The sequence below is a fragment of the Mycteria americana genome, chromosome 4 (assembly GCF_035582795.1).
Source record: "Mycteria americana isolate JAX WOST 10 ecotype Jacksonville Zoo and Gardens chromosome 4, USCA_MyAme_1.0, whole genome shotgun sequence".
Lineage (NCBI taxonomy): Eukaryota > Metazoa > Chordata > Aves > Ciconiiformes > Ciconiidae > Mycteria > Mycteria americana.
The window spans coordinates 75,219,698-75,234,478 of record NC_134368.1 but is presented as its reverse complement, the minus strand read 5'-3'; the positions used below and the strand labels follow the sequence as shown (position 1 = coordinate 75,234,478).

At 38.2% G+C, this 14,781-nt stretch overlaps 1 protein-coding gene across 2 annotated transcripts in view; it reads left to right on the top strand.

The window, feature by feature from the left end:
* The window catches only part of EDNRA (endothelin receptor type A), a 34,961-nt gene extending 20,429 nt beyond the window's left edge, over positions 1-14,532 (top strand). For both annotated transcript variants that reach the window (XM_075500943.1, XM_075500942.1), the window contains exons 4-8: positions 3,626-3,824; positions 7,739-7,891; positions 10,036-10,169; positions 10,577-10,685; positions 12,654-14,532. In XM_075500943.1, coding sequence (XP_075357058.1) covers positions 3,626-3,824; positions 7,739-7,891; positions 10,036-10,169; positions 10,577-10,685; positions 12,654-12,794 — 736 coding nt within the window. In that variant the 3' untranslated portion in view covers positions 12,795-14,532. The remainder of the gene's footprint in view (positions 1-3,625; positions 3,825-7,738; positions 7,892-10,035; positions 10,170-10,576; positions 10,686-12,653) is intronic.
* Positions 14,533-14,781: the final 249 nt, after the last annotated feature.

Sequence of the window (14,781 nt, the reverse complement as noted above, 5' to 3'; positions counted from 1 at the left end):
ATTAAATGTAATGCATGATGCATGTATTTTATGTCAGTTCCCTGGCAGACATCCTATATTTTCTAAGTATGAGGGAAATAAACCCTGCAGTATTTTCCCACTCCTAATTATGGGAGGTTTGTGGCTAGACAAAGATCCTAAATATTACATAACTCAAAGAACACCCCCTTGAAAAATTATACTACCACTATTTTTCATAGAATCATAGAATCGTTCAGGTTGGAAAAGACCTTTAAGATCATCAAGTCCAACCATTAACCTAGCACTGCCAAATCACTCTTACAGCAGTGAGTAAAGAGACCAAGTAATTGCAGGTTAATATGCATTCAGCAAATTCTGATGTAATTACTGAGCTTCTTATGCTTTAGCTGAAACCATTCATAAAATTATTCAGCCAATAATTCCTTATCTGATGGTAATTTGAATTGTGAACTGAAAAAAAAAAAAGCTAATAAAATACATACAGGACCGAAATCCTTACTGCTGTGCATACTGATCTTCTCATGTGCAAACCAGCTGTAACTCAAACAGAACAGGTACAAAAATGCAAGGAAGGAAAGAATAGGATTCACAAGTTACAACCCATTTGTTATAACTTACATAGTTACACAGGTGACAACACAAACTTTACATTTCTTACTTGAAAAATATGTACAGTCTACAGGCCTCTGTTTGCTAAGAACATCATTCAGTCAAGGATGAGATAGTATCATGTACCTTGTACAGCTGATGGGAACGACTGTAAAATTGCCAGTCAGTAGAAAGCAAACTTCAAATTGATTGTTAAATTTCCAAAGGTCACCAATATTTGAGTCTTTGTGTGAAAGGTTATGTTTCTATGAATATTCCATTTAGTCATTAAAGCCAAAATTTGATATTTGGTAAAATGAAATATGAGAGGATCACAAATTATTTAAAATTAAATTTGAATATTAATATGAATAAAGAGAGAAGATATGATGCTGAATGTTACTTTCTCAAGTATCTCAGTATAGTTTATTTGTTTTGATGCTCCCAGAATTCCAGTCTCATAGACCTCCTCCCCATGAGTGAACCATTGTCTCCCTCCTTTCTGATATTCTTTGAAGATACGGATGCCTTTAGAAGACGTTTTTATTTTTAATCTGCAAGTCCAAAATGTCGTTTTCTTTAGTATGTTCAAAACCTTTATACATACCTTTCTGTTAAAATGATGTACTGAGAACCTGTCTGTAGTACTCCTGTGACTATGCTGTGCATGATATTGCTACAGATATCAAAGCAAAAGTTTCTAGTCTGTTTACTGCAAGAATGATGGCATACAAGGCTCTGACACCTTCCAGGGACGTTCTGTAGTAATGCTTTCTGAAGTCTTTGTGAGGGGCTCACGGCCTGATCTTGCATTCATGCATCTTCCTTCCTCTAACATCGAGGCTACAGGGGATTTAATTCACAAGTGTTCCATCCTGTTAATAAGCACACTTCCAAACGAAAAAGGGGGTGTGATACAGGAAGTCAGAAGAAATGCTGTGTGCGTGAATCCCAAATTAGTGTCTTGGTTAGAGGAGGGGTGAGGATGCCTTTTAATAACTCTAAATTTTACTGACCTCTGTAGCTAATGTTTTTTCCCATCAGAACCTCTGCTTTCCTTCCATCTCAGAAATTCAAAATCCAATACTTCCCAGTACACTCAAAGCATCCTAACCCAAAGTTCTCAACTACTCTTTTCCTTAAACCCTGGTTATCCTTGAGCCTTCAATCCTGTGCCAAAGTTCTGTATTCCTTTCAGTCACCTCTCTACCATCCCACCCTAATCCTTCTGCAACCTAATCCTCCAATCTAAAGCTTTCTGATCTAAATTCCCCTGTTTTTTCCTTCCTTTGCCAAAGCTCACCCATCCCTGCAACTCAGAGCCTACATACTTACAAATTGTATCCTCCTGCTCTGTTGAGGGCATCTCCTGCTCTTATGCCTCCAGTTAGCTGCTGTCATCGGCTAAAATCACCACCCCATTTGCTTTGCTCTGAAAAGCTTAACCTTGGCTCGTGCCTTGGAAAGGTATTAAGAATAGAGGTGGCAGCTGCACACATCCAAATGTATCTGCCAGGGCTCACGGGGGCAGAAAACGAGGGCATGTCTGAGGAAGAAAAGAACACTTGCCATAGTCAGGACAGTAAAATGACACAGCTCTTTCAATTTATAATCTCCTTCAGTGACTTCTTTTTCTGACATTTTTTAAAGCAGATGAACAACCTTTCTTGACTTTTTTTTCTCCTCAACTGAGGAAGACTATTTCATCAGTGGATGCCATGATATATCCATGCAGCACTGTAATTCCAAAGGGGAAGGTGCTATTATTTCGGGGAAGTAAAATAAGCAGTTTAGAAACTGTTACATCACCAACGACAGAAAGCTCTCCAGCATGCATTTCAGATTATTACAAGATCAAAAACAATATTTGTTCTTTCCATAATTTTTAGATAGCACTGTCTTTGCTAAATTGTTGGAAATGCTAAGCAACTCATTTACAGCAGTTATTGCTAGACAACAGTTAAGTCTGCCACTGAAAATTTTATTTATGGACTGGTTTGTACTCTGTATTGTATGCCTATCAGTCTTCTCCAAATAATTTTTAAAACTTTTGACCAGAGTTGACAGAGAGGTTGCGGTCTCAAAGCTAATAAATTTCTACACGTTCCTTGAAAACTGGCAGACAAATAGAGGAGAAAGACCTCTCAGTTCCCTGACTGGGGGGAAAGGCTGCAGCCTAGTAACAAGAATCCTCCAGCACTGGAGGGACAGAGAAGGTAAAGAGAGGAAGAGGACAAGGGAGAAATGCATGGTCTGTATTTGAAACTTCTTTAAGAGTTCTCACCTTTTACCAAGATTACAGTTATGAGATGCATACACATAGGAAAGTAGGTTTCAATAATTCCACTTTTTACAGAGAAACTTGCTATCTAAGGGATAAAGTAGTGGGAAAATATGTTGATTTTGGCACGTACAGACTTCTTAGCCATGCACTTCAGTTTCTCATCAGAAAGGTGATGCACAGGCTGAGATAGCTGTCAGACAGTCCTAACTAGCACTCAGTTGTAGTCTAAGGCAAATACAGAATATGCTGCATAAAACAAGTATTTTTAACATTGAATAGTGTAAACAGACCAAATGCATTTTCATTTCATGAAGAGTATTTTCACAGTATTTCATTGCACGGAAGCTGACCACTTCAGATAGCACTGCTGTTACAGCTGAGGTAGCTGGTTTGTATCTATTAGAATGGCTTGTGTGCCTGGAAGCTTTTTTTCTTCTGTTACGTCAGTTGATCTAGTGAAAGATATAGTCTGGCCTCACAAACCTTGCCTACTTTAATTAGAAATCATCAGTGTAGTCCACATAGCAGAATTCCACGCAATCCCGTGCCTAAGCAGAACAATTGCAGCCAGCTGCTATCCATCCCTTGGTGTGCTCTGCTGTGTCCTAGGTGGCTTGATAGCTGGCAGAGCCCCTGGAACAGGCAAAAACCCAAAGCAATACAAGTTTAAGATGTCAGCTTTAGGATTTTACTTAATATATAAAATTGAACCAAGATCTTTGAATTTAAGGAAGAAACTGAAGGTTGGAAACTAATGCCTGTCTCTTTCAGGTATAGAGCAGTTGCCTCCTGGAGCCGTGTTCAGGGAATTGGAATCCCTATGATCACTGCTATTGAAATTTTCTCCATTTGGCTTCTGTCCTTCATACTGGCTATCCCAGAGGCAATTGGTTTCGCTGTGGTACCTTTCAAATACAAGGACGAAGGTTATGTTACCTGCATGCTCAATCCTACAAATAATTTTATGTTGGTAAGTAACATCCTTTCTTCTCTTTTTGGAATCCACAGTACATAGGTTAGACAATTAAGATACTGGATCATAATACACTTCATTCTTCTATTAAAGTGCAAAATGTATTCTGATGTATATTGGTGCAAAGAGGATCCTTCATTTACAGTGACCTGTCTCTACCTGCAGCCAGGGATACTAAATGGGACTTTACATTTTCATTTCTTTACTACTGAGGATTCTTAATACAGAAATTTGCAATTTGGGCCTGCTTAAAGTACAATCAAGAGATGTATCAGGGTAGCCAGAGCCTTGGAAGGTATTGTGTTTCTAGGTATAACATCTTGGAGTTTGTAACTGTCAAAAACCATGTTTTGCCATGATTAGTCACCATTTTGCATGCCGTAGCCATCTCTTTTGGCAGACAAAGAAAACGGTGGGGCCATGCTCTAACATAACTTTTCCTATTCTATATGCACTTACAAAGTCAAACAGAGAATAATCCCTTCATTTACAAGAAATCATGACTACGAATCTGACAGACTCACATCTCCAACCTAGGTAGCTTGGGGACTGTTAGCTGTTATCTAGATACAGCAACTCAAGAGCAAGAGAAGTGCCCGAGACACACCAGCTTTCTTTGGCACGTTTCACAGCCCTCATCCTCTCTGCTACTGCAGCTTAACAGTTGCCAGTGCCCACACTAGCTTGTTCAAAGCAAGTCAGGTGAGTAGTCACTACAGAATTAATAGATCTTTACTGCATAGGGGGATAGTGATTTTCCACCTGGCCTTACACTGAGAAAATGGGAAAATGGTATCTTAATTTTTTCTTTGTGAACCCAAAGAAGTGCCAGCCACCATTCACCCAGTAATAAAAAAAAGAGTAACCTTCTGTTTTGTCTCAGAGAAGGCAAACAGAGCAAGGTCTTAAGTCTTGAGGGAAACTCCATATTTTTTTCCGGACTGGAATTTTTCATGTTAGAGTGCAAGTTTCTCTTTTTTGAATGTCTGACACTTCTCCCTTTATTGGATCAGAACATGGCTTGGGCTAGAATTGGGAAGGACAGGGCAAAATGGAGCTAGGAAATTTAGAAAATAAAAAGTGTGGATGATTAGTGTTTCTCAGGGGGACATCCCTGACTTTGGTAGGGTTACACAGACTGCAGGGATGCCAGAAAGAGCAAGAGACAATTGCAAGTGAAGACAAAAGGAATTCCCTAACAGAAATAATTAATGCAGGTGAAGACCGAGTGGAATTGCCCAGGACTTACTATATCTTTGTTTCTAAACTCTACAGACTATATGACTGTAGATACTGTAGTTATAAGAATATGATTTATGAAGTGCACACTGCAGCAAATTTCCCTTTTGTAATGGCTGTTTTTCTCCACAAATGTGCCTGGACAATCTTCACTTCTCTCCCTAAGAAAAAGAACAGTTTTCTCTTCCCTCTTCTCAAAAACACTACAGTTCAGGTCTTCCATAGGCATGATAACTTTAATCATTATTGTTCTGTTCTTAATATGGTAAGTAGAATAGCTTGTTTTGTTTTATTAGCAGGAATTAGTATCTTTTACTTGCTCAGCATAATTCAAAAGCTCCAAATCTCCCCACACCAGTTCGATTTTCAAGGAAACAAAACAGGTTTATGTCCAAGCTGAGAGTAAATGCTGGACATGTCAGTCAAAATGAAGGTGGTGTGTTTCAATGTGTTGCAAGCAAGTACAAACATGAGATTAAAATGGAAACACCATTTTAACCTCAACTATAGTATTTACTACCACAAACACCACAATAAACAATTACTAAACTTTGGGAAGGATTTATGATTAACTTTTGTTTTTAATAGGAGCTTTATTCATGTTTTAAGCTATCCTTGAAAGACTTAAAAGATTCATGCTAGACCATGATTCCCAAGAGGCTGAGTGCACTGGGAAACTTGTTTAAAATGCACATTTCCTGTAGAAAACCAGTTCCATGTGGGCTTTCAAGACAAACAAAAGAACGTCTACTTCTCTTAAAAATCAGCCTAATTTTGTGCTTTGATGCAAGCTTTGTGAAACTCAGATTCCACAAGTAATCATTAACAGACATTTTCAAGTAGGTTTTATAACTTCGCAAAGCCAGGTCCTCATACAGAATTGATGTGTTGGTCAGGGTTGTGACACAGAACTCTACGTGTGTGTTTTCTTGACTGACAGGCAATGCTCACGAAAGCTGGTAGACTGACATGACAGAAAGTTTGCCTTGTAAATAAAGCATGGATTCACGCAGTACGCATTCTGTTGTGCTGCCCAACCAATATGATTCTAGTCCGACTTGGAGGAATTTGCCACGGAAAAGATAATTGTCTCCATGTATTTGTAATCCTTTTCTCCGCAGAAGCAGCGGTAATTAGATTTCCCCTCCGTACAAACTCTTCAAATACGAGGCATATTGTTTCCTGGGTTTCTGCCAGCAGAAGCCCTGTTCCCAGCGGGGGGAACTCTGCCCCCAAGGCCAGTGCCACTCTGCAGCAGGCTGCAGCCCCGCCTCACGCAGGGATGAGCTACGGAGGAGGAGGAGGAAACAAGCTAAGCAACACCACTCAAAATGTCCTGTGAGGTGGGGTTGTGGCCTAGATACCAGCAGCATACTCTAAATTAGCAAGCTCTGTAAGCAGCTAACTCTGTTGGGGCAGAGGGAGAAAAATCAAAAGCATTCCCTTTTTCTTAGTAAATCAACGTTCTAGTGTAACTAAAGCAGATTTAAAAATTAATATTATTAAATACTAGCCTATTAATTGCATCCATTGTTTCATCTTTCAAAGTTTAGTAGCGTTCAGTTTTAAATGCAAACAAGATGTCAAAAGTTTGACTTTTCCAAAGAGGATTCATATAATCCTCAGTTATTAGCATTCTGACATTTGGTGTGGGAACTGTGATGTTACGAGAGCACATCCGCTAGGAATAAACAAGCTAGGGGAAAGATTATGAGAAAGAAGGTTGCCTTTTACACACATCCATCTCAGTGACTAAGAACACAGAGACAGGAAGTATTTAAAATGTCGTATTTCAGTACACACTTTTGGCTGAGCATAAAAGTTAAAAACCAAGATACAATATTTTCTCAAGTCTGAAAATATAATCGTCTAAAGAAAAGAGTAATTTTAAGTGTTTTGTCAAATGTAGTATTTCCCATAACATATAAATGGATTAGCTCAAACCACAGCTTAAATCACAGCTAACACTTAAAATTACACAGCAAAGTACTGCTACTCTATCAAGTCCCTCAGTGTCCTGTCACAAAAGGCAAATGGTATGAATGGCAGGCACAGGGTTAAAAGGAACTGTGCCGCTAGAAGCCACCAGTCCTAAGCTTTGCATATATCAGACAAACACTTATGAAGTGGCTCCTATCTGCCCAGTACATAAGCAAACCTACTACCAATCTTTTCACTGATAACAAAAGGTGATTAAACTTACAAGACATTTTGAATTTTCCTTTTTTGGAATCAGGACAGAAGCCGTAGAGGTAAATGGCATTTCCTGAGACAGGCTTTTAGTAAGATTTGTTATCTCAAACTGACACTGTCTACATTTTGGCATGTCTTTTTCATGAAACTGGATGCCAGTTTTCATGAATGAGTGTAAATGTTCAGAAGACATGACCAAAAAACATTGATTCCAACCCAAGAGAGACTGGTGTCTGTCATCAACTAGACAACAAAGGTACAGGCAGGCTATCCGTACGGTAAAATAAATGTTTACGCTGCCACAATTCCCACTTTGATGTTGGTCCAAAACCGATCAACAATAAGGAAGTTTACATATTGTGCTGTTTACCAATAGACAGATACCAGCGTACCAACTGTCGCACTTTCCGAAATTTTTCTGTGGTAGTTTCCATTGAATCATAAGAAAATATCTTCTCTTTTCTTTACTTTACCTACAGTTTTACAAAGATGCAAAGGATTGGTGGCTGTTTGGTTTCTATTTCTGCATGCCACTGGCGTGTACTGCCATCTTTTATACGCTAATGACTTGTGAAATGTTAAACAGAAGAAACAGCAACTTGAGAATCGCTCTCAGTGAACACCTTAAGCAGGTAAATATTAGGAACACCAATGTTTGAAAATACTGTTCTTCTTTCTTTGGGTTAGCTTAGAAATGTTTCAAAGTGTAGTTGAATACAGTACATTATAGAAATAGAAAGTGAGGATGTAGGTTATTTATGACATTAAGGTATTCATTTAAACCCAGAACACAAGACTAAAATCATAGTATAAGGAGGTATTGAAGCCAGCATGCTCAGGAAACTAGCCAGCTTCTTTCTTTTCTTAAGTATGTATGACAGTTGTGCTCTCCTGCTCTTTAACCTCAAATCGCTACGGGCTAAATGATTTGAAATTTAACTACAAAGATTTGCCAAAAAAGGTTTCTTTTTATTTGTAAAGATATGGCTCCATGGGTCCTCCCTACTTTTGGCACACTTTGATATGCAACTTGAGTTTCATATAAAAAGCAATTGTAGAATAACCTGGCTTAGAATGGAGTGGATCTTTTTCTCAGGGTTATTGCACTGTTGCAGTACCATTACTGTAGCTGCTTTGAAAAGAGCAACAGGGGAATAGTACAAACAAATGATCATAAAGTCACTCACAGAACCACAGATCTCACTTTGCTGTTTCCACAGCACTGTCTGATGTTTAATTGCTAACTGAAATTTTTAAACCAGTCTGTAGCTTTCCCCCTGCATTAACATCAGCCCCTCAAATTCCACTCTCTCTTTCAAATTCCACATTCACAGATGTGAATGCCTAAAGCAGTCCCCTCTGCGTCGGAGTGAGCTCTCGCAGAGGTTCCTCCTCTGCTGGTTCAGACCGGAAAATCCTCCCCTTGTGCAGATCCTCCACTTTTTCCCCTCCTCAGGCCCCAGGGCCTGCAGCACAGTCTGTCTTAAGGCCACACACAAGCTACTCCACCCAACAGAACTAGAATGGTATGTACAGGGTGGGGGAATCCACCCTCCAGCTTTCCCATCCTGACAGTGCCCAGCACGCTACTCAGACTGGTTGCTGAAGGGTGTCTTCATGCCACAATTTACAAATGCTTGTCTTTTTTAACTGTCACCTTTTGCCCTTCTTCCTTCCTTCCTTCCTTCCTTCCCTACAGCCTTGTCCACATTAATGTCTAGTCACGATCCTTTTCATATTTTGATAAAAACTGCTATTGTAAGAAAGAAAAAACAATAATAGTTATATTCAAAGCCTAATAAGACTTACTGTAATCACACATTTGACTTTAAGTTTTTTAATGACAGAGCCTTGCAATGCTTGTTATTGTTAACATTACAGTGGCAGTTTCAGAAGTGGTATTCTTACCCCTTCGTATGCTTCTCTTTATCAAATCCATGCCTACCAAACACCACTGGTATGCATTGTCAAAAATGCACTAAAACATCTGTAAATCTCTAGAGCCATATAAATATCCATTACATTGAAATTATTTCCTGACTAAGTATTATGAGATTAAGCTGTAAGACAGACATTTCTAAAATTTTGTTTGTAGAGGAACTATTTACTTAAGAACATCAAGATGGCATAGCAAGGATCCCATAGCAAAATTAATATCAGTATCCCTTTATGTAACATGATGCATACTAAATATAAAATAATATATCAAAGAGAATTTGACCTCCTGACTAGGTACGTGGTTGAATGGAACTTTTATTGCCAATTGATTTAAGTGCCTTGGGTTTACAGATTGTCCCACATCAAGGATTAGATACAAGTGGTTTATCAAGCAGGTGTGATCCCAGTTTCCCTCATATGAGAAAAAGTTTTCTTGCAGATTATGCATGTTTCTCAAGGAAGAGGTTTATCTGAGGGATTGCCAGAAAACTAATCCAGAGTGGGGGAATAAGAAGGGCTGGGAAAGTAACCAGGTTCAGGAAAGCCCAGCAGTGGATTTTCCTTGGCTAACATCTACAATGTCCTGGCAATGACCTGTGTGCTCCAGCTGCTCCAGTCTCATTGATGACCAGGTTCTGTTGAGGACGGCCAGAATCAAGAACATGACAAGCCCCATAAAAAACAGTTCAGGGACATCAGGTAGTCTGGAAGCTGCACTTTGGGAATCCTTGCATGCTTTACGTAGATTACGTACTTTGCTGCCAACATCACTACACTACAATCACCTACCAATATGAATTAGGCACTCAGTCATAGTTATCTTTACTTCTTTTTCTAGCGTCGAGAAGTTGCAAAGACGGTTTTCTGTTTAGTAGTGATTTTTGCTCTTTGCTGGTTCCCTCTCCATTTGAGCCGAATTTTGAAGAAAATGGTATACAATGAAAGAGACCCCAGCAGATGTGAACTGCTCAGGTATTTCATTTTCTATGTCAATCAGTTGTTTATACTGAAAAAATATAATGCTGCACACTTGGAGTTTATGTGAAAAATGTCTTTGTGCATGCAACTGTGGTGTTAGAAGAGCAAACACTTTATTTTATGACTTTTCAGCTGCATCCATTTTCAGGGGGTTCAGTTTTAATGGGGTAGCATAATTTCACCAAATATTGTCTGTCACCATTTCAATCACTTTCCTCTGGCTTTTGTGAACTTCTGTGAGACAGGTTATTATAGACCTGGCATGGTGTAAGATTAGATTGAGGGAGTTAGGTAAGAGAAAATTAGTTTCTGTGACAGAAGAGATTGTGACCACAAAGAGCATGGATGCCTCTACAGTATATGAACAGTTTAAATGTTTTGCTTTCTCTTTTGTTGCCTAGTTTCTTGCTGCCATTGGATTATATCAGCATCAACCTGGCAACCATGAACTCTTGTATAAACCCAATAGCTCTGTATTTTGTGAGCAAGAAGTTTAAAAACTGTTTCCAGGTAAGATCTTCTTGATCAGATTTTATGTCCAGTTAATGAACTGTATTAAACCACTTAGTTATTATCTATTTTTAACAGTTGGGAGAAGAGGCATGCAAAGGAATGAAAGATTATAAATTGTCTAGTTTACCAGCTAGCTGCTCACATAGCACACATACCAAACTGAAAGTGGAACTATCCACTTCATCTGAAATGCTAAACCAGTAAATAAGTTTGACTTAGTCCTTGTATGTAAACATGTAAACTGAGATACACACGCTCTTCTAAGTACTGTTTGTCTGCATGTGACATGTACATGAAATAGAATTTGGTTGATAACGTATTTCCCACTCTAGATGAAGACAAGGAACAGGTACATAGGACACCAAGCTGCCTGCAGTTAAACAATCCCATTAACGACTAAAATTTTCAGGCTTGAATACCAAAGCAGGCACCTGAGTTGACTTTGGCAATTAAATATGCATTATGGCTTTTACCTGCATTTTTCCAGTTCCTAAACATGAAAACATATTTTAAGGCTAAAATAATTTGCTTGTGACACTGTGCCTCTGCAAGTCCCCGTTCACCTAATAAAGGCAATACAGGAAGAAAGAAAATGAGAGCATATAGTGGTAAAGAAAGTAATGAAATGGAAAAGGAATACTGAAATAGCTTTATCTGCAAAGAAAAACAAAAGACTACAGGACTGTACCACTAAACTTTAAGTCTGCGAATAGGCAACTCAAGCTACTGAAAAAATGTAATAAATTATTAGAATAGGGACTACCTGTTTGTCTGTAGCCTGCTCAGACTTACAAACTATTTTAAGGGAGTATTTTCACATGATAAATAAGAACTCGGCTTTGCTTTTTACAGTCCCCTACTTCATTTGGGAACTGTGGAGAGGATAATATGCCTGAACTTGTCCTCAGGTGAAAGACAGAAGTTAACAGTGGGTACTACCAGACTGCTCCTCATATCATTAGTTCATTCTTCCCATTTGTCCTTCCAAATAAATAAAATTACCATCCAACAACTCTAATTAAAGAATTTTCAGCTATTATTTATCCTTCCCAGCTTCTCGTTATAGCTTACCCTTTCCCTTCTAGTATCAAGGTCATTAATTCAGGCAATCTTTCTATTTTGTATTTGAGTTTCTCACCCTACCTCTGTTGGTATTTTACATACCCACCCATAGATAGGTAGTACATATATCTTAACCTGGCTTTACTGCTCTGCAACACTCCCTTCTCATGGAGTTCACCGAAGTCATAGATCTACTGCTGTTATTGCCATTGCTCCTCTGAGGCCCTAACTCTTTCCTCTAAAGTAGGGATTCCATCTACACAGAATTGGCATTAGGCACTAGTTTTTGTGAAGGGAGGGGATAGCTGAAGAATCTTTTCCGCTCCTTTCAGAACAGACAACTGAACATACCAGCCTGTGAAGAACCTGGGAGTATGATCCTGAATGAGCTTCTTAACTGTGAAAAATGATACACCTCAATATATTCACTGTCCCTTTTCCTAAACAGTTTTGTCTTCTTCTAAGATGTGAGAATAGACCTAAGTCACCAGCTGGGGAATTTTCTTCTTTTCTCCTACATGCTAAGCAGCACGCTGATCCCTAAGTTTGAAGTGCAGTGATAAAGAGGGGAAAAAAACCCAACCCAGCTCTTTCTCAAAAAATACAAATATGTATTGAGTTCTGTCAGTTCTCAGTGTATTTACCTTAGTCAAACCAATTTCCCTTTTCCCAAATTTCCCTGTGAAAGTTTTTCTTAAATAAGAGGCACAGGCTGCGCCTAATTTGCTGTGTTTGTGATGTTTAATCACAAGAACTGTTTGCATCCTAGGATAAAAAATTTGCCTGACTGCAGCTATCACTCCCTTCAGCTAGAATTGTCTGTTCATTTCTGAATGAAGAATATGGCTGGCAATCTGCATAGAGTTGATAGAGTTGTGTTAACCTTTTTTTTTTTATTTCCAGTCATGTCTTTGCTGTTGCTGCTCCCAATCTAAGAGTCTAGTGACTTCAGTGCCCATGAATGGAACAAGCATTCAGTGGAAAAATCAAGAACTAAACAATCACAATACAGATCGAAGCAGCCATAAAGACAGCATAAACTGAAAATTAAGGACTCTGATACCACTTCAGAATCAAACAGGAAAAAAAAGTCACAACAAAGCTATTTCAACAGGAAGCCCAGTGACTGGTCCACAATCAATTCCGACATGTGCACCCTTGTACCTAATTCTAGAGGTGACTGAGCAGATTGACTGACTATAACTGTGATGTTCCGTGAACCGAGATCCACTGGATGGTAATTCTGTCTCTGAAAATGATATTGATGTGATTATGACACCAAAAAACTGTCTTGAACTACACAGGTGGTTTGCTCTTCTGAACCAAGCAGGAATTGTCCAGTGTCTGTGACTGGTACAATACAATCTTTTTACCTGGTTGGCACCTAGAATTAATTACTCTGGAATTTTTCAGAAGATATCAAAATGAAATCTGTCTGTGACTACATTTTCTCTCTGCCCATTTGTCTTTTAACTTTTACTTGTGTGGTGGACATATTCCATGCACCAGTATGTTTTGCATGTTGTTGTTGTTGTTGTTGTTGTTTTTCAGCTTTATGTTGGAAAATGTTTTGGTCCACACCAGTATTTTATTTACTTATGTTACAATGGGTCAGGACGTTAGCTGGGCAGTTCACATTTGTAGCACTTCAGTACTCAAAAATAGGAAGAGACCATTTAAAATAGCATCAACATTTGGCACTTAAGCACAGATTAATACCAAAAAAAGAGGTATTAATAATACAGTACTATACTGTGTTATTTATTCTAATGCTCTGTACAAAATAAACTTAATAAACATAATCTATATCAGTAAAAAGAATGAAAGATGCCCACAGAGGGGCAGCTTACAATGTGTTTTTAATTAACCTGCCATGTTAATTCTTAAACTATATGAACCTATTAATCTATTTAGACTATAGCTGCGTTAAATCTAAGTCAAAATGAGGGTCAGTGGAACACAGTGAAACATTATTAAAGCTGCCCAAAGAGTTCTGAGAATATGGTTATTATCATAGCAACTATGTACAACACTACTTGCACATTGTGAACAGGAGGTTATAGCCATAGTGAATGCAGAACTGCGGAAGGCCGTAACAGTTGGATGTGCACAAGGATATTTTGTGCCTTATGCTTACAGAGTTCTTTGTCTTACTCTCACAACATTCAAAGATTTTAATGAGGTTTGATAGTTCATTAGAATTGTTAACCATACAAATGCTATGAATAATATATAGAAAATATTGCTTGCATACATGTAAAGTGGTGATTTACTTATTATTTCCATCCATTATGGTTACATGGCAAGAGATTCCTTGTTTGGCTATAAAAATTTTTAATAGGTAGCCTTTCATTAAATAGTGGAATTAAATAGTGTGGTGTCATATATAATATGCCTCATGCACAAATCTGCTAGGAAATTTATAGCATCTGTTGTGCCAGGCTAAGAAGCAGTAATTAAAATTCCACAAATTTTTAAACATCCATTACATTTTAAGTGAAAGATATAATCCTGCATATTTTCATTTACAAGGTCAAAATGCTAGTGCCTACAGTGACTTCTGCTGCACAAGTTTCCCAAATGTTTACATTCACACAAATCTTCTAAAGTATATTAAAAAAAAAAGTTCTTTAAATTGGTTTATGTATTTTTGTGTGCTTTTGTCTCTGTGACATATATGCGTGTATAAATACATACAAAATTATGTTCATATGTTATAAGCCTAAATACAGTCTTCTGACAGTGCTCTGTAGTAGCGCCTAAGAGCATGGTATTGAATGAGACTTGGCTGAATTTTATTCAAAACATTTCATCCTCAAACTGTATCAAAAATCACAGTAAATGAGTAACAATGCTTTCCTTTGAGAAGGTTGAATAACTGAGTCTCTTTACATCCTGACACCTTCACTGCTCCTTTGACAGAATATATGATGAAGGTAAAAAGAAAACAGACATGAGGAATGGATTTAAGTTGTAAATTGTCCCTTCTTTATTTCAAGGTAGGAAAAAGCTTTGTGTGCATTCTCTTCTT